This window comes from Mus caroli, unplaced genomic scaffold (assembly GCF_978045245.1).
Source record: "Mus caroli unplaced genomic scaffold, Mus_caroli_1 scaffold_2, whole genome shotgun sequence".
NCBI classification, from domain to species: Eukaryota; Metazoa; Chordata; class Mammalia; order Rodentia; family Muridae; genus Mus; species Mus caroli.
This window is the reverse complement of record NW_028227257.1, coordinates 34,335,211-34,355,399: the sequence shown is the minus strand read 5'-3', so window position 1 is coordinate 34,355,399 and position 20,189 is coordinate 34,335,211. Positions and strand designations below refer to the sequence as shown.

The 20,189-nt window shown below is 44.0% G+C and overlaps 1 protein-coding gene across 1 annotated transcript in view; it reads left to right on the top strand.

Annotated features, from left to right (window-relative positions):
- Window positions 1-20,189, top strand: part of Slc24a3 (solute carrier family 24 member 3) — a 476,343-nt gene that overhangs the window by 398,806 nt on the left and 57,348 nt on the right. Inside the window, exons 7-8 of the mRNA XM_085833625.1 lie at window positions 7,653-7,727; window positions 18,134-18,159. Coding sequence (XP_085689751.1) covers window positions 7,653-7,727; window positions 18,134-18,159 — 101 coding nt within the window. The remainder of the gene's footprint in view (window positions 1-7,652; window positions 7,728-18,133; window positions 18,160-20,189) is intronic.

Genomic DNA, 20,189 nt, shown 5'->3' with positions numbered 1-20,189 from the left:
GCCTCCCAAACAGGACTGGTACTTATAATAGGTGAAGTTAAAAAAAAAAAACTATACAAGCAGAACCTCTCATTTGTAGTGGTATTCTTCACACACATTCACACACATACACATACACACACACACACACATACACACACACACACACACAAACAGAGTCATTCTCCAACTTTCAAGTTAGTTCAACTTAGTTCATTTCAACTTTTCCTGAGTTCCTATCAGTATAGTGAGAATGGACCAAGAGCCTCATTATCTCTAGCCCCACCCCCATTTTAGTGGAGGGACAATTAAATCACCAAACACTGATGACTAAGGAGACCAACCTCAAGGCTTCCATCTCCAAAAGGTAGACAAGGGGGTCTACCCTTTGATGAACTTTGATGAGAAAAAAAATGACATCCTTGTTTCTACCAACCACCCATGTCTAACATTCCATCTCATTATGAAGAAGACAGCAAATGAGAGTCCCTCAGCAGTACCCATGACAGTCAGGCAGCCATGGCAATGGGGATGCTTTCAGGATACATTGCAGTTACTACAGAGACCTCCAACCTCTTTCCCCATGCAGCCTGACCCTGGAGCAGTTAACTCCTCTCATAAAAGACTTACTTGCTCTTGATTACAAAGAAGTTGGGGTGTGTGTGTGTGTGTGTGTGTGTGGCGTGTGTTCATTGAATTCTTGTGTGAATTCACATTTTCAGTTAGAGGAGACACACAGTCAGTGTTCTTCCCATGACCAGTCCAACTACCCTCACCTGATCTCCGACTGTAAACCTTCATTTCTTTTCCTGAGGGCTCTTCCTTGCCCTGAACTCTGTAGTTTTGGCCCTTCTGGGTTAAAAGGTATTAGGAAGTTTAGCCCTCAAATGGCTGACAGAGTGAGAGAATAAGTAGCCCAGCTCTTTCTCTGCCTACCTCCCACTGGTGCTGAGCCTCACATGCCCACATCCCTCACGTTCTCTTTCTTCCTTCTACTATCTGCCCCACTTCCCCAATCTCCCAAAAAATGTTTCCTAAGTCATCTCCCCACATGCAATACTTGCATTTCTGTTTCTTTCATTTAACAGATGTGGTTTAATGAAGGTACCCTAAAGATGCGACTTTTATTCAGGAAACTTGTATCAAGTACCTAGAAGTAACAAACACCAAGCTAAGTGCTGGTAAATCTCTGCCTGACTGTGCAGGCGGATGCCCCTGCACCTGGTCCTTGAATGGGCAAAGGATCCCAGGGAAATAGCCCCATAGACTAGCTGAAGGAGAGCAAACTGCATGTCCTGGAGGGTAGGTGAACTCTGAAATAGCAGGCAGGGGTTTGGATTTATCACAAAGACGACTGCACATAATGTTGTGAGAGGTAGAAAAGGCTCTTCTTAACCTCTAGGAGATCCAGACCATTATTAGAGGCATGTTTATCACCCAGCATGCTCAGGGGAGAGCATTCAGAAGACCAGTTCTCTGTGTGCGTCATCCTGAGGTGGCCTCTTTATTTAAACTTACACCAGGCAGCAGCTTGTGGACTTGTCAGTTGTTTTTTCTTGTGTAAACTGAGCACAAAGTGAGTTTTCTTAGAAAAAAAAATGTGAGTTCACTTTACATTCCTATTGTGAAAATTAATAAATAAAGCCAAAATTCATAGGATGGAGAGATGGCTTGATGGGGAAAGTACTTCCTGCACAAGTGTGACAACCTGAATGTGCTTCTCCAGAAGCCGGGAGAGAAGTGCAGCTGGGCAGCGCATGCGCAGAACAGAAGCTCCTGGAAGCAGAGTCAGGGGGACAGCAGGAGACTGCTAGGCAGTCAGTCCAGCTACTCAGCTTCAGTTTCAGTGAGAAATGCTATCTCAAAAAGTAAGGTGTCTAGTGACCGAGGAACACCACACACACACACACAAACACACACACACACACATACAAATAAAAAAAAGGAAAAAATAATACTCAGAAACTCAAATGTTTTGAAAATTCATTGCATAGCAAATGTCTAGAAAGCTCGAGAGCTTTTAGATTATAGTACTTTCTTCCCACGGCAGATAAATACTCACAGCACACCTGAACAGTGGACATGTGGTAGCACCAAGGCTTCCAGGTGGAGGAAAAGGCCCTCTTCTGTCTAGACATCACTGCTGGTATCTTCACACAGTTTCAGGAGTTCCCAGAGCCCTGCCTTAGCTCCAGACTGTGTGGCTGTGTTTGCTGAAATCGAAATTAACTGTAGAAGTTGTGTCAGCTCAAAAGCTTGGAATGAAACCCATATTATGGTCTTCCTAATCTTTTTTTTCCATGAAGTTTGTGTGAAATAGTATTTCTCTGAGACAATAGCAACTCTATGTTATGCAACTATTGTGGTGTTTTCTCTGCTTTGATAGTTTTTTTTTTTAAAGAAAAGCATTCACAAAATAAGATTTATCTTTTAAAAATTTGTCTGACATGTCATATTAGTCATCAAGAAAAACCAATCATACATAGTATATTGAATTATATGTACAATATATTTTATATTTCCAAAGATACTGTTTTTATAATATATGTGTGTGTGTGTGTGTGTGTGTGTGTATGCTTGTGTAGAGTTACAATACATGATCATATGCATAATTTTATTGTAAACAGTTACTTTTAACCTCTTTGATGAATCCAGAATCCCAAAAGAGAGAAGATTGTGTTTTTCTCTGTTTGGGAAGTGTGATTTTTTTTTCTCATTTATACCACTCTGAAATGAAATGGAATTATAAGAAGGGAATCAAAGCTGCATATTCAGTCAAGAATGCATGAAATGCACTCCAGAAATAGCAAGGAAATATCAAGATGAAATTCCAGCTGGGAGGGATTCCTAGAGCTATGGGGGTGGGGTGGAGCCTCTGTCTGGGTAGACAATTCGATGGCAAAAGGGCATCTCTTCTTTTAAGCCTTGCCTCTTGTGAGGTATTGTATAGCACAGTGTGCAGGCACAGGGACTTACAACCCAAACTTCCTAGGTTTAGATCCTAATTCTCCCCTAATTCTACCGGTAAATTATTGGTCAAGTCTCTTTATCTCTTGAAGTTCCAATAGCTGGTAAGAGAGAGCAAGCCAAGTGTCAGCCCCTGACACTAGTAATGACACTCTGCTCTGCTTGCAGACAGGAGCCTAGCACAACTGTCCTCTGAGAGGTTTCATCTAGCAGTTGATGAAAACAGACGCAGAGAGCCATAGCCAAACATTAGGTAGAGCTTAGGAAGTCTCATGGGAGAGTGGGGGAAGGATTGAGGGAGCTGGAGGGGTCAAGGACACCACAAGAAGACCTACAGAGTCAACTAACCTTGGACCAGGGAGATTCACAGAGACTGAACCACCAACCAAAGGGCATGCATGGACTGGACCTAGTCCCCCTATACATATGTAACAGATGCACAGCTTGGTCTTCATGTGGGCCCCCCAACAATTGGAATAGTAGTGGGGGTTGTAGGGGTTGCTGTCTCTGACTCCCTTTCCCCTAGCTGGGCTACCTTGTTATCAGGACACACTTAGTCCTGATGAGACATAATGTGCCAGGGTGGATGACTTCCCTTCTTTAAGGAGAAGGAAAGGAGGAATAAGAGAAGGGGGGATGGGAGGGTGGGACTGGGAGGAGAGGAGAGAGGAGGCTACAGACGGGATGTAAAGTGAATAAACAAATAAATAAGGAAAAAAAGAGGACAAGCCCTAACATACTAGGTTAGTGTGCAGATTGTATAAAATAGCCACTTCCATCCCTTGGTAGTACAGACAGAAAAATATGGTCATTTTCAGTGAATAGTGGTATCAGAAAGTTAGGGAGAAAGAACAGGAGTCCCTGATGGAGCCTCATCATATCTCTGGCAGTGGAAGGTTTGGACATATACCTTCTCTCAGTTCCCTTTTGAGGACAAAGATTATTCCCTGGTTTGACTCCTTCTTACTGTGCTCCAAGTTCATCCACTCTGTAGCAGGGAAATTGGTTTTATAACATGTTACATCTTAATCTGGACCTGAAGTTTGTCCACAGTCCAGATGCTAAAGACAATTCATAATGAGAGAAAATGTATTAGAGTCTGCTCAAATTTGACATCTGGACTCAGTGTACGGTTCATTTCCTGCATTAGTACATCGAAGTGGGTAATTTATATTACACTTTCCCGGTTTTATTAAGGTCATATATGCAGAGCATTTAAGCAGAGAACCAGTTATTGATGACTCTGTATGGAAAAGAGCCATCTTCCAGCCCCATCAGAACCAATTTCCCACTAATGTGGCTGCTCTTGATATTGGCTATGAAATCTTTAAATGCCATGTTGAGGTGTCAGCTACCGGGTTTTCAGTTGCAAGTGTTCTGCATTGACTGTCCAGCATGGGAGAGGAGCTGGTAGCCTCCCGGTGTTATCCACAAAGACTTGAATCCTAAGTTTGGTTGTACGACCATCTGCCTGATTTATTACAACTGTACATTCACTCTTTACAACTTGTAATATACATTCATAATGATTTATAACCTTTTGGGGACAGTCCTGGTTTCCTAGTAGTTTATAGATGTCTGTTTATTTGTTTCTATTTGGCTTGAGTTTGCATTTCTTTTCCAGATAGGGTCTTACCTCATAGCCAGACTGGCTTTAAACTCACAGTTCTCCAGCCTTAGCTTCCCAAGTGCAGGGATTACACATGTGTGCTGCCACACTCAGCTACAATGGCCCTGATTTTGGTTGTGCTCTCTTGCTTAGTTTTCTATCTTCTGTTCCTAGAACTCTTAAACCTGTTTTTTAATATAAGTTCCAAATTATCAGTATGCTGTCTTTTTCCCTTCTGGGGTCTTCTGATCTGCTGCAGTTTGGCTAAGCACCTTCTAAACTTGCAGCAAACATTTTTTTTTTATTTTATCTTCCTGTGATGGTTTTCCATTGCCATCATTCTAGAAATATCCTTCACTTATTATTCCAGAGTCTAGTTGCTAAGTTCATGATGTTTTGTAATGCGTTCTCTGTGTAAGTCTTATTTTGAAGAAGTGTGCCCTCCGGTAATGTCTGGTTAGTAATGAAGCATCAGGGACAAATTTTTAAGGGAACTAAACTTGACACTTATTCTTTTCTCACTTTTAACTAATAAGTTGGTTGCACAAACCAACTTTCAGGTAAAATAATTTCTCTTTCTAATTTTGAAGACATGCATTTCCTTCTGGTTTCTGGTGTCTTTGTTGAGAAATTAGGTGTCAATCTGATTCTGATCATTTGTATCCATCTGCCTACATATCCTCTCCTTTTCTGTCTTCCTCCCCCTCTCCAGCCCTCCTCCCTCTTCCTCCTCCTCCTCCCCCTTTCAGTCCTCCCATTCTTCCTCCCTCTGTCACTCCCCCCATTTCCTCCTTCAGCTATCTCTGTCTCAATTCTAAGGTGTGTTCTAGGCTGACTGTTGTGAAATTTTGTGGCCATGTGTTTGTAGAGTTAAGCTAAGTGAACAATTTGGATTATATTTTTGTTTTGTCATTGACTGTTGTGTTACATGCTTGAGGGTCTTTTGACTTTGAAGATGAAGTCCTTAACTTGTAGGAGTTGTCCATGTGCTTGGTCACCTCCTCCCTCTGTGACTCTGTTTCCTGAGCTGCTGCTGCTGCTGCTGCTGCTGCTGCTGCTGCTGCTGCTGCTGCTGCTGCTGCTGCTGCTCGGGTGCTACTGCTCTTAGTTTTTGCTAAGATGACGGATAGACCATGGCTAGCCTGTCAAAGTGAGAGAGGAATTCTGGGAATGGCATTCTTAAATAGTCTCTTAGTTGTCTTATTTCAAGATCCATCTGCAGCCTGACTTCTGAATTTTCTACAAAGCCAGATGAGTGATTATTCCTCTGCTTCCCAGATTCCAAAGTTGTATTGCTCAGCTCATCTCTAGTTTTTTATTTGTGGGTTTATGTCTTGTTTTAAAAAAAATATCTGTATTGTCAGATGGTCACAGTATAATAAGAAAGAGCAGAGGCTGAGGCACAAGTTCAATACGCCATCTCAAAGCCCAAGCAGTTCACTAAGAGAGGTTCAGAACTGATATTTGTCTTAAACTGTAAATTCGTTTGCCCGATTATAATAAACTGAATAAATACCCAAGACCTTTTGCAACCCCCTGACAAATGAACAGTTTAGTTCAATTTATCCTATTCTGTCCATGCTGAGTGATGAGCAGAGCTTTTAAGAAGCCACGGTCTCAGGGAAATTGATGAAAGAGTAACGAAAACTCTGGAATTGTTCTGCAGCAATTGCCACGGAGTGAGTCTTTTCTGGACAACTCTGTCATCATTAACTTAAATCAGCCAATACAAAACCTAATGAGGAAAATTATCTATGGAAATAGCTACATGTCAGTATACCAAGTGCAAGAGTGAACTCATGGGAAAAGGTTGCCCTAGCTTTTGTATTACTTGAACATAAAAGGCCTTCCTTCCCTCACTTGATTTTGCCTGGTCTTTGTCACTAACCCAAGCAGTCAGGGTCAGCAGAGATATGAGAGCGCACCTCCCTTTGGGGATCCCTTTTTCGGGTGTGCTGGGGTATCACAGGCCTGTCACTGGTCTACCTGGGAGTGTTCACATTGGTGGTGTCTGTTTTTGCTTACTAGTCCAAGAGTAAAAGCAGCCAAACAAATGTCCTGTGACCATGAGTTAAGTGACACTCTGCCAGAGAAGGGGAGACTCTACCCACCTGCTGCCATGGTTCTGTGGGCTTTTCCATATTTCTCTGTATAAGTCTGCCAAGGTAGCGCTAGGTATCCCCTAAAAAGACACTTTTTTTTTGGAGGATTTCATTGTGGTGAGTTGCTTTTACCATTTTAGTTACGTCTTGCCTGTGATGTTCAGTGCTGGCTTTCCAGCTGTCATTTCAGCAAGACTCCTCCTCCTTCTGTAGCCCTGGCTTAGTTGTGTCCCCCTCCCCCAGTCTCAGCAATGCCAACGTCTTTTTAAGGTGGCACGGACCAAATGCTAAAGTAATATTCCTTCCAAATTGCTAGGCAAACCCATTTATGTTTTAATTCTGATTAAGTTTGGTCAATTACTAACAGGTCTAGTCACATGATAGATATGAGACAAGAGACGCTGGAGGGTCTACAGGGGCCTATCTGCCTTCTGAAGGGTAGCAGCTGCCCAGTCCAGGTGCCCATCCTGTGCTGACTAGAGCTGAAGTTCAAACCTGTCATTCCTTTCATAAAAGGTGTAAGACTCCTGTAGTGAGCATCTTTGTCTGGGACCCCACCTTGTCCTTGGCCACACAGTTCCAGAACCACTCATCAGCCTGAGACCCCAGCTTTCCTTCTCTTCTTTCCAGAGGTCAGACCTCAATCACAGTGGTACAAGTCCCTTGAGCCCACCCATTTTTTGTAACTAGTCATTTCCTGTCAGTCCACCTGCTGTGTCTGCTTCAAGAAGATCCAGTCTAATACATCTAAAACCTTCCCATAGACCCCAGCTGATAGGCAGATGGATCAGGGCCAGGCAGCAGATATACATGAGTCTCTGTCTCTGGTTTATTGATGGCCAACGGATGCAGATGACTCTACTGAAGTCAAAAGGGGAAAGGCAGCCTTTCTCTTCTATCTGGGTCTCCATGCAGGACAAGTGCTGGCAAGCATCACACTGTCTTGTTTGAGCAGTCTGACAGCCTGTGTCCTATTTGTCCCCCTTGTCCTTTAGGTGGTGGCTCTTTCCTCCTGGTGCCTGCTGAGGGACTCCATCTACTACACGCTGTCTGTGGTCGCACTCATTGTGGTAAGTTTCTTTTACCATTTTAGTTCTGTCTTGCCTGGATACCACACAAAACAGGGTAGGGCTCGTCAGCGTGGCGTTTCACCCAAGGACATAGTGACTAATGAGCAAGTTCATGTCTCTGTGCGGAGATAGTTTTTCTTTCTATCCTGACTACCTGGCCTGGACACGACCTTAAGTCACCCTTTTCCTCCAACCCCCCTAGACTCTTTTGACCTAATTTTCCTGTAGATTCTACCTCATAAAAATGTCCCCACTTCACTTGGGGCTTCAGTCCTAATCTAAATGGATATATCAGCTGTGCTGCAGTCTTTGGTGAGTCAGGTTACAACATGGAAGGACTTCTGTCAGGTACTACACTCCCCTTTCTATCCCAGGTAAATCTTCAGAGCCATTCAAGTCTCCACCAAGAAACCCCTAGAATGTTCTTCCCTTGTTTCCCCATCCAGAAATAACCAAACTCCTTGGCTCAGCGAGCAGAATCAGGGAAGTGTAGGTAGTTACAAATAGGGGAAACAAATAAGAATCAGGAGATATGACTCCTAATGCCAGTCTCCTCCAATGACAGTTCATTCTTTATGTCAACTTGGCTGGGGTAGTCAGTGGTACATTATTTCTGGGTGTTTCTGTGTACTGGTTATTTCTGTGTCATTGTCACAACACCTGACTGACACCACTTAAAAGAGGAAAGATTTGTTTTGGCTCAAAGTTTCAGAGGGTTTCAGGGCAGCATGGTGAGGAAGGAGGGATGACCATGGAGGTGGAAGCAGATGTCAACATCATGATGAGTTCGGACACAGAGAATGAGACTGGAGCAAGTGGCCAGGCTGTTACCCTCCAAGACCTGGCCCTGGTGTCATATTTCCACCAGCTTTGCCTGGCTTCCTGAACCATATAGAGAACAAATAATCAAAGCATGTAGGATAGTTCAGGTTCAAGCCATAATAGACTCTGTTCAGACAGAACATTTACACCAATAGAATGAAAACAGAAGAGCACTCTCACCAAAGTGAGTGGGTGTCAGCCAACCCCTCAAGCACCTACATGGAACATGGCAGAGGATAGTGAATTCACTCTTCCGGCTCCAGCAGAGTCATCCGTCTTCCTATGCCCTTAGTGCATTAGTGACATTAGTACTCTCAGTTCTTGGACCTTCTATCTCAAAAAGGAAAATGGCCCATCGACTCCTTGCTTATCATGTCTTTGGGCTTGCTCCACAATTATACTATCAGCTTTTAGATGGCAGATGTGAGCCAATACTTCATAATTAATATAATATACACATATGATGTGTATATATCTATTGGTTCTGAGTGTCCAGAAGACCATGACTGTTAGAGGCACTGACCTTAGACCAGAAGACCATGACTGTTACATCTTCTTACTAGAGTCATTGTCCTTAGAGAAATCCCTCTCTGGGTTTTCATTTTCTTATCTATGTATCTGAACTAGATGACCCGCTTCTCAAAGCACATTCCTGTAGGTTGTTTGGGGTTGGAGACTATCATAAGGTCTGTCCTTGAAATTAAGCTACATATATTCTCGTGTGTCCTCTGAACTCTAGAGCTAAAACAGGAATTTCTGGCAGAAGCCAGACCCACATCAGGAGCTGTTGTGTTCACCATTAGAGTCACAGCAATAGACTTCAAGACACACATGAACTCCACGCTTATTCTCAGATGTTTTCTTTAGGAAAGGACTAGTCACTTTCAAGCCAAGAAGACTCTTTTAATGCCACCCCAGACTTTGCAAACACGGCTTCTGGTCAGCTTTGTCCTGCAGGGAACCCACACACATTGCCCATGTGCACTCCACTATTCTGCCTTTTTGAGGGTATTTTCTCATGCCTTTAGAAAACTATATCATTGGTTTTTTGAAGAGACATGTACGAATGGGAGATGCCAACCATAAACAAATGCAACTGTCCATCGTGCTGAAGTTCAGAGAGATGACTAGGCTCACAAACACAAGCCAAAGACATGAAACGGAGACAGTTGAGGTCTCCCAAGGCACAGGCTGGGCCAGACCCACTCCTTAGAGCAGTCTTGCTAGTGTCAGCTTTCAGCGTAGATGCCTCCAGGACAGTGTGTGGAAGAATTTGTCTTCAGTCCAACTTATCCAGACCTATCCAAGATAAAGCAGGTGTAATTGCTGCTAATGGTGTGCGAAGAAATGAAGATTCCTGGCTTCTCTGAGTCACAGGTGACACACCCTCCTGAACTTGGTCTTTGGGCCAAGCAACCATCTGCCCTGAAGCTGTGGCATATAAATCACAAAGCTGAGACAGCTGAACATGCTGGCTGCTGGGGCAGCCCTGTGTTTCCTTCAGCAAGTGACAAACTGCAGCATCAAATTACTCTTTGCCATCAGCTGGAGACTTAGGCTGTATATTTACCGATGGATTGTCAAAGTGGGGTTTTTGTGTGACTTCTAGGGAAATTGCATTTGTCTATTGTTAAGAAGAAGTGAAACAGATAAGATGGGAATCTTCTGGGCTGAATATTGCTTTATTGCAAGTGATATTCCCCATTTTTGGTGAACATCTGAAATAATTGGCACTCTTATCTAAAATGCAGAAGCCCTAGATTTCCATTCTTTGGGTTCTGGAGTGGAACCCAGGAAATGGCATTGCAGTCTACATCATCGTTCACTATAGGCCCTGGATTTTGAAAAGTGTAACTTGTAACTGTGGACGGAAACCATTTGGGATACTGCTGCTCTCTGCCATAGCCATGGGTATTTTCAAAGTCAGTTCTGAATTCTGAAAAAAACAAGATCATAATTTGTACAACCTTAGTTTGTCTACAATTCTAACTTCTGTTAGTGAGCTTAGGTGATATTCTCATCATATCTGTCTATATGTCTGTGTGTATGACTATATGTGTGTATTCCATATGTGTGTGTGTGCGCTTGTGTTTATTTATGTGTATATGTGTGTGAGTGTATGTTGTGTGTGTGTGTGTGTGTATACACAAAAGTCTGATATTGGGATGTCTTCCTCAATCAGTTTTCTCTTATTTTTTGAGACAGGTTCTCTCACTGAACAGGGTGTTTCCTGTTTTGGCTAGACTGGCTGGTCAGGGAGCTCAGGATTTACTTGGCTCTACCCACAGACTTGGGCTCTAGCTTTTACTTGGGTGCTGAGGATCCGAACCCAGGTCCTTACGCTCGAGCAGCAAGTTCATTACCCCTGAGCCATCTCCCTAACCCTGCCATCTGGGATCATTCTCTCATGAGACCAGGTGAGGAAAGATACATGCTCAGTCCAGCAGGGCAGAAGTTAGCAACATGGCTTCTACAGCACCCTTATGTCTACCCCACACCCTAGCCTTAGACTGAAACTCACAAACTCTCTGGAGCTTTTTGTCAGTACTTTTTTTCTCTCTTAGTCCTCTATTTTGTGAACCCAGCTATAGTAATAAAAAAAATTTTCTGCCCATTTTCCTTAAGTAATATGAAGCTGCCTACCGGGATGGCCATGGCCACTTAAAATACCTCTGTTCAAAAGCTCTTTCCACAGCCCACAAAATAATCACCAAGCTTCCCAAACAATTTAATTTAACTAGCTTTTTTTTTCTTTTTTTTTTTTAAGTTCTGAAATGTTTGGCAAGAGTAACTGCTGATCCCCCAAGGTTGTACAAGGAAAGCCCATTCACTCACAGGGCAAGTCTGGATTAAGTGAGACCAGATGTCATTCCTATATATCCTCTCATCAAGAGCCCCTTAAGACTCACACAACCAAGCCCCAAGGACAAACCAGGTGGCCTAGAGATCCAGGGAGTAGCCAAGACATATCCTCTAGAGATACTGCTTGGTGCTAAAGAACAGAGGGTGATGAACCCAGCCAGGAAAATGCTAATGGCTTCATGTATTGCTTAGAATCTAAAGCCGTTGAAATGCAGCAGTTGAAGATGGGACACGGACAGGGGGAAAAAGCAAAAATATGGGAGACAGGAACATGCATTCCACACACAATCCCCCAAAATAAAGATAGTTAATTATAGACCCCAAATCATTTAGCTTTGGTACTTAGGCTCCATCTAAATTTTCCTCTGTACTGTTTTATGATTAGTCCGTTTAAAGAAGAAAGACAATAATGATATATCGTTGTCTAAACCAATCATTCTTTCAAAACCACGCAGTATGTTCTTCTCAATGCCCTCCCCTTAGGAAGAGAGAATCCCATTAGCCTCATATACCTTCTATATTGAAATGTTGGGCCATAGAAAAGCTAGACAGCACCTGAATGCAAGAGAGATGCCACTCTTAAGTCCTAAGAATATTCTGTGCTCTTTGCAGTGCCCCATTGTGTGTCTGCTCACATATGCCACAGCTGTCCACAGATCAGCACAACCTTCCCCGGCCTCTCCACACCCTGACTCCCGGGAGCACTTGGTCCATGGGCATAGCTGGCCTCACGGTCCTGCCCTTTTTCCAAAATTCCATCCAGCCTGTCAAGTTTCTTGCATTAGAATGTTGCTGTGATTTACATAATCACGAAATTTACATAAATGCAAATGATCCATCACATCATCAGGCTAACAGCTGCCCAAAAGGAAATACTTTATTTTCACCCTTCATCTCAGTTGTAGTCAGGAACTGGGAACATGAAGAGGACAGAGCCTCCATGGGAGATGGAAAGGTCTGTGGAATAGCTCCCCCATAACTTGGGCTGCTACAGAAATCCAATTCAAAGTATAGTCTGTCTGTAGATGATAGACCAAGGAAGCCCTTGATCCCAGTTGGCACAGTCCTCGGGCCACTCTCTGTGCAGGCACAGCAAAGAAGCTAGTTCAAGCTAATGTTTGCATTCCTATCACTGGGGGAGCTCTTTGCAGAACCCCTTGGTGGGGAGATCGCATGGAGGTGAGAAAATAACTAAGCTGACACACATTTGCCAGAGATGACCAGTGACTGTCTTAGTCACCTTGTGGTTGCCATGATAGAATAGGCAATCATAAAGAGAAAGGTTTGTTTAGCTCATGGACCCAGAAGCCGAACTTTAAATTCAAATAACCCTGTTGTTTTGGGCCCATTATGACCAGTGTATATGGTGGGACAAAGTGCTCACCTCCTAAGCCAGACAAGAAAAAGAAGAGGAACAAAGAGATATCCCACTGTCACCTTCAAAGAGAAGCCCCACTGGCCTAAAGACATCTTTGATCCCACTCCATAAAGATTTCACTAGCCTTCTAATAATGCCAGCCTAAACACCAAGTTTTTAAACACCACATGACCCTTGGAAGGTACTTTCCTGGAGCCTTGTGAAGAAGAATAACACTGATAACAAAGCAGTATAGGAAAAGTAGAGATTTTCTTTGGCTAACAGGTCCATCATTGGGACAAAGTCAATGGAGGTTCTTTAAATGACAAGCTGTGTCATAGCCACAGTCAAGTGCAGAGAGAAACGAATGCATAGATAACCCCTTGCTCGTGCTCAGCTCAATTCCTCTACCCCTACACAATTCAAAACTCTTTGCCTAGGGGATGTTGTCGCTCACACTGGACTTCATCTTCCCATACCAATTAACTTAAGACAGTCCCCACAGACATGCCCAGAAGCCTACCCAATGTAGACAGTTCTTTATCAAGATCCTTTCCAAGTGATTCTAAGTTGTGTTAACAATTTAAGCTATTCACCATGGCAAATAATCTTACATACTCTGGAAATGGTCTTGTCCTGTTCCTCATGTGGTAGAAAAGTAATCTTGATGGCCATGGTGAGCATTGTCCTTGACCTTCCAGATGGCCTTCTCTGTAGCCAGTCACCTCTCCTTCTTAATTCCATTTTTCACTGGAAATTAACTGATCTCTCTTCATTCCCTAGCTCCAATTATACTGCCATTTAATTTAGCTCTCCTTCTGGCCAAGAGGGAATAAAGGATGATAGCTAGAAGCCTCCCAGAGGAATGACTGTGGTGAAATTTTAAATTCTGGAAATAGATTGACTGTGGTCACACAATGCTTAACTGATTTTGCAGCCCCTGTTGTGGATGTGTGGAAGCAACTATATGACTCTAAGGATGCTGGGAGACTGGGGGGTCATCTTTGTATTTCAACAGGGAGGGACTTATTCAACTGACCTGTGGAAGCTAGCTTGTTAATAAGTCGCCAGCCAGCTTTTACAAGGAAAATGACTTGAAATCCGTAGTTTGGGACTGCATTTGTTTTTGTGCTGCCCAGCTTCCAGCCCTTTATCAACCTTTAAATGCCCTGTCCCCTGTATTCTATATATTCAGCTCCCAACTCCTTTTCTTCCTGGTAGCAGCTTCTTAAAAGGTTATATGAGATAGTCAGTATTTTGCAAGCTCTTAATTTCTAGTCTTCCCTCATGCAGCCACTAATGCCAATCATTGTACAGTGTCCCGTTATCCTTAAAGCATCAGCCACAGTGGGGCACACACCAGCCAGCTTTTTAGTATGACCCACTGGGCTCCTCCCCTTAACTAAGCCACTCACACTGCCTGATCTGAGACCTGAAGAAGTGGGTGTTCTAAATGTGGAGCAGCTAAGGGGCTCCCCATGCTGGTGAAAGAGAAGGATCTGTGGGGGTGTCTAGCTTCATTTTGTAGTTAGGAAAGGAAGATTTTTCAAACTTTGGCCTCTTGAAAGAAAATGATGCTCTTGATTTCCCCGTCACTTTCACTGCTTAAAATTCTAGCAGTGCTGGTGATCACGATACAGATTATGAAATCACAGTGAGTGATGCAGCCATCCCCATTTTGTGGTTATAGCTTCATCGGATTCAAACACAGGGACTGTTGTAGGGAAACAGAGGCAATTAGCATGCGCCCTCTTCTCCTGATTACAGCTAAGCCATCCTGACTTGCCTTTGCCATGTTTCTCCATCTTGAGAGAGCCATTCCCTTGGCCGTTGCCCGAGATCGTCTGACATTCAAGGATCCACCTGCCTGAAGTCAGCCCGACTTGTTGGGAAGATTTCTAGAGCAGACACCAGGACTGACAAGCCCGTTTCCATGGTACCCAACCACTTCTCAGAAGCCTGGCCGGGGGGAGGGGGTCTTAGTTAGGGTTTTACTGCTGTGAACAGACACCAATGACCAAGGCAAGTCTTATAAAAAACATTTAATTGGGGCTGGCTTACAGGTTCAGAGGTTCAGTCCATTATCATCAAGGTGAGAGCATGGCTGTATCCAAGCAGGCATGGCACAGGAGGAGCTGAGAGTTCTATGTCTTCATCCAAAGGCTGCTAGTGGAAGACTGACTTCTAGGCAACTAGGGTGAGGATCTTATACCCACACCCACAGTGACACATTCCAACCAGGTCACACCTATTCCAACAAGGCCACACCTCCAGATGGTGCCACTCCCTGGTCCAAGGATATACAAACCATCACAGGGGGGAAGAGCACTTTTTGTGTCAAATTCATTTCTGTTTGTTCACATTTAGCCCAGCTGCACAGTATGTGGAAACCTAAGAGCTAAGCCAAGTATAGCTTTGGATGAGTCACATGTAGGTCAGAGGCCAGGACCCTAGGATAGCATTTCCTCAGCAAATCTGAGGCCTCGCTCTCAGCAACAGTGGATCTCAGGACTGTGAGATATCTCAGTGCCTGGCTTCAAACACACATGCCACAGAGAATACCCAAGGCTTGATTTCACTTGGGAAAAGGTTGGGTGACTTCAAAATGCTACAGAAGGACATCACTTGGTTGCAACTCATGAGGAGACGAAGTGTTGACGTAGATGATTTATCCCCCTGTAGTGAACTTCGAGGAGTAACCACCACCCAGTTGCCACATGCAACTATTTGGCTGGCTGTAGGCGCTTCAGTGAGCTGTCTGCCTTGAGGTACTTCAGCTCCTTCCCAGAGGTTTACCAGAGCCTTGAAAATCAGGCTTGAACCACTTCATTTTAACTTCACTGCCTAAACCAGGGTGGAGGGCTGGGATGTGAGCACCACCTAGTGGTAAGAACATGGAACTGAGGAGAGATTTTTTCAGAGATTTTTTTCAGGTTTCCTATAGCATCAACATGGGGGCAGGCAGGAAGAGGGTGTTCCCTCTTGCAGCCAGAGCACAAAAACAGAGATATTTGCACTCCCTCTCCCAAGAGAATGAAATTAAATAATATCTGTAAAGAATACCAAAGCTATCTTCCACAGCAGTCTCAAGCAAAAGCAAAATGATACCTGTCTATCATTTTAACTTTCCACTCCATTCGGATGTCACCGCAATCCTACTGAAGGAACATTTCGCCATCCATGCTTATTTCCTTATTTCCAGTCTTCCAAGAAGAGATGACCACGCCACCCTGCCTCCCCCACCTACCAGCCCTGTACCTACTGGACTCTGGAACGAACCATAAATCCCCACCCCCACCCCCACCCCCACCCCCGCCCTTTCCCACAAGGGATAAGCCTGTTTCCACCTCTATTTTCTGTTTACAGGCTCAATTTACTGCCCTCTCAAAGTGCCAGTGGGGGACCAAGTGTTGAATAATATGCATCTGTGGGGGAAGTTTTACATCCAAGCCACAGTGAAGAGCTTTGTACAACCTATTATTATTTTTTCTTTAAATAATCAATAGTTAACCAGCCCACAGCTGTTCCTAGAAAGCATACAAAGGATGCCTGTGCCTCTCTACTAAGGCTGGTTGACTCCCAATGACTCCTTTTGTAGGATCTGCACCCCCATCTATGTACAGTCTCATTCAGATTACAGGCTCCCTAAAAGCGACATTCCTATATGGCATTGCTTGCCTGCCTTCTCAGATGGAAGAGAATTAAATCGACCTGGTCAATTAAACTCTCCTAGCGTCTCATATTCTCTTGAGCGACTATGAAGTAATTGATCCATCCCCATGGCTGCGACTAATATTAAATTAAGTAGTTAATAAAAATGTTTTCCATCTTAAATAATCGGTTCCGTTCCATTATTTCCTGATAACAATTTGTTAATGCTAGCAATTATGTAAAACAACCATGAATCATTTGGGGGGGCTGGACTCCATACCACCCAGCCCAAGGGGAGGGGGCTGGACTGTACACATCCAGCCCAGATCCCAGGAATGTCTTCTTGATGCCTCTAGAGCTCTTCCCCTTCTGACTTGGCATTTTCATCCAAATGTCAACTTGTTGAACTTGGAGGCCGAGACACAGTAACAAAAACATGAAGCAAAAGACAGCTTGTTAGAAAGAATCAGTTACAAGTAAGCATGGATCCTGCCTCCCAGACCTTTAAACTCGCAGGAAGAGCTTCTGGTGCGTCTTTGAGATGTCTTTGTGTCCCAGCACAACTGGAGATGATTAGAATCTCTGGAGACCAAGGCAGTGCCCACATCTGTTGGCTTCATTTACCATCTCACCTTATCATCTCATGTGGCACTGTAGCCTCTGCCTTAGCGTCACCAGGGGCCTCTGCCTCCATAGGAGTGCTCCTCAAAGAGCATCATCGTGCTCAGAGAAGCTGTGTAACCGTTTCCATGGCTTCCCGCCTCCACAGCAGGTACATCCTTAGGTCCCGTGAGTCATGTGAGCAGATGACCATGTCAAGAAAAGAGAGTCAAAATAAGGGTCAGCCTGAGTCCTGAAATCAATTCCACAATGGGTTGAACGACCCCCCCCCAAATTATTCCTGCTTGACACAATTTGGTTTCCCTATATAAACTGAAAGACTTTACCAGTTTTCCTGTATTTTGTCTTGTTTTCTTTTGTTTTCCCGAGTGGGATGGTATTGGGCTGGAGGTTAACTGGTGATGATCCCAACAGATAGGAACAAAATCTCGTTTCTTACTTGTTCCCTTCACTGCTTCTGACTTTCCCGAGCCCCCTTCCTTAACAGAAGGCACAGGGCATGGGCAGCCAACAGTGCCCAGGATCTGCAAACTCATTCCATTGTATACACTTGACTCCGGGTCACTTTCTGTGTGAGGTGCAGAGGGGCGCTGATCCCCCTTCTTTTGGTTGTGATTTAACAAAAGGAGTCAGTAAAAAGGACAACACTGAGCGTGGAAGGTCCTTACATCGGATCTGTGAGTGGGTGACACACTGAACTGAGAAGTGCAGAAATGTCATTAGTGGCAACTAAGAGATGCTCATTCCAGAGGACCTGCCAAGTTGCCACCTCCCCTTCTGGACCTAAAACCCACGACTTGTCTTGTTTCATAAAGCAGTCTTCCCTCCCAGTCCCTCTATCCGGAGACAGAAATGGAAGAACAGCCTGGATCACCTAGTGCTTCTCCCCACAACAATCTTTGCATAGCTTGTCCTTTCACTATCAGTAGCCCAAGATGACAGAACGAGTTTGCCCCCAAGGTGCCTGACATGCCAGCGCAGCCCTGAGTGCCAACATGCCAGCAGTGAGCACTGACAGTACTCCATGTTAAAATGTCATCTGTGCACATGTGCGCATGATCCGCTAACCCCCTTTCTTATTTTTTTTTCACAGTTCATTTACGATGAAAAAGTTTCTTGGTGAGTATCTCTTTTCCTCCTTCGAACTTGTGCCCTTTTCTGATGCAGCACTAAAGGCATTGCAGGCTGGAGTTGAGGTTTAGAAAAGGAACAGAGACAGCAAAATGGCTCAGCAGGCAAAGGCAGTTGCTGCCGTGGCCAGCAGCCTGCACTTAATCTCTGGAGCGCATCTGATCAAAGGAGAGAACTCACTCCCACAAGTTGTCCTATGACCTCCACAAGCATACTGGCACGCCTGTGCATGTCAAATAGATAAACACATACAAATAAGTAAGTCTGACTTAGAAAAGGAGAAAAATCTCATGACACCCTGAAACAACCAGGATTCATCTCTCGACATTAAATGACCTTTTTACCAAGTTTTTCCCTTGGACTGGGTCTACGGGATTCATATCTTCATATCTAGACATCCTTATTGTAGAGGTTGGATGTTGTAAATTTTCTGTGTCTTTCTCCAGTCAGCCATTGCTGGATCATGGTTGTAGTTTTGACTGATCTTTTTCATATCTGTGTCAGTCAACTTTCCATTACTATAACAAAGTGACATAAATAATCAACTTATAAAAAGAAAAAAATTCATTTTACTCCCACCTTGGAAGGTTTCGGTCCTTGTTCTGCTAACACATCATGGTAAGAGGGAATGTTTGACAAAATCAAACCATTCACCCCATGGCCAGAAAGCAACAGGAAGAGGGGCCCCACTGTCTTCTTCACAGTCGCATGCCTACTGATGACCTTGCACTGGGCATGCCTCTTCAGGCTTACACCAGTGCCCATTAACACCAAACTGGGGCCCAAGCCTTCAACACGTGGGCTTTTGGGAGAACATTCTAGGCCTGAGCTGTAGCAGGAGCACACCAAGTTCAATATTCCAAGTCTCAGTGACATCTTAGGAGTCAGGATCCAAGCACAGCGCAGTTGGTTATCCGTTAAAGTGCTGCTGATACCCTAGAAGAATCCCATGACTCCGAGAGTCCATGTTGACTGAGACAGAAGGTGTTAATTCAATTAAACATTTGCATTTTGACCGACTGTCCAAACCCGGATTCTTGAAATGAGTTCTGAGCAAGTCTGATGTGTTTGAAATGGAAATAGAAATTCGGTGTCCTGTGCCTTCTTGTTACAGCTTTTTTTTTTTTTCCAAATGTTTGATCTGCATAAGTAGAAGAAAATGAAAAACTTCTTAGAAATAGGAGTGACTCTGTAGCTAGAAACTTCCACGGAGTTGCTTTGAGTTAGCAATAAGCTATGAAAAGAGACAGAGAATTCCTGTGGCTTCACTTTCAGAAAACATTCCCAAAAAGGGTTAGAATAAAACCTGTGCCTCTGTACAAGAGCAACTCCCTGGCTTCTAAAACTTGGGGGGGAACAAGGACCTACCTCAGTGATAAGGAGCTATGCCAGTGTGTAGAGATAAGTTGTTGACTTCCTGTAAGAATTATCTATTTTCTTTAAAAGTCAGCTTGTGAACTTCTTAGAAACCCAGTTATTAAAAATTCAGATTATGACAAAGCACATACAGTCTATTTTTAAAAGAACCTAGCTCTTCATACTGATGCATAAAAAAAATAATGTTTTTAAAGTAATAGTGATCAAAAGCCTAAAAGGGGTCAGCATGACTAGGAGTACCCCAGGTCCCCACGTCTGCCAGGGATGCTGCCCTCAAGTGTGGCACATCAGGGTCACTGCCGACCTCAGCCACTGTCCACCACTGCTGAGAAGGGTCATCTCAGGGTAAGGACCTGACACCTTGGGGAAGCACTCACTTGTGCTATCTCATAGAACTGCAGTAAACTGCACTACATGAGAACCACATCAGGGAGAGATGAATGCAGAGAGAACCATTGGGTCTGGCTTGAGCTTCAGAAACTCCAAAGCCCAACCCCAGTGACATACTTCCTCCAACAAGGTCACACCTCCTAGTCCTTCTTAAGTAGTAAACACTCCTTAATGACCAAACATTCAAATATGTGAGCCTATAGGTGCCATTACTATTCAACCACAAAAGTGTTCTCTCTCTCTCTCTCTCT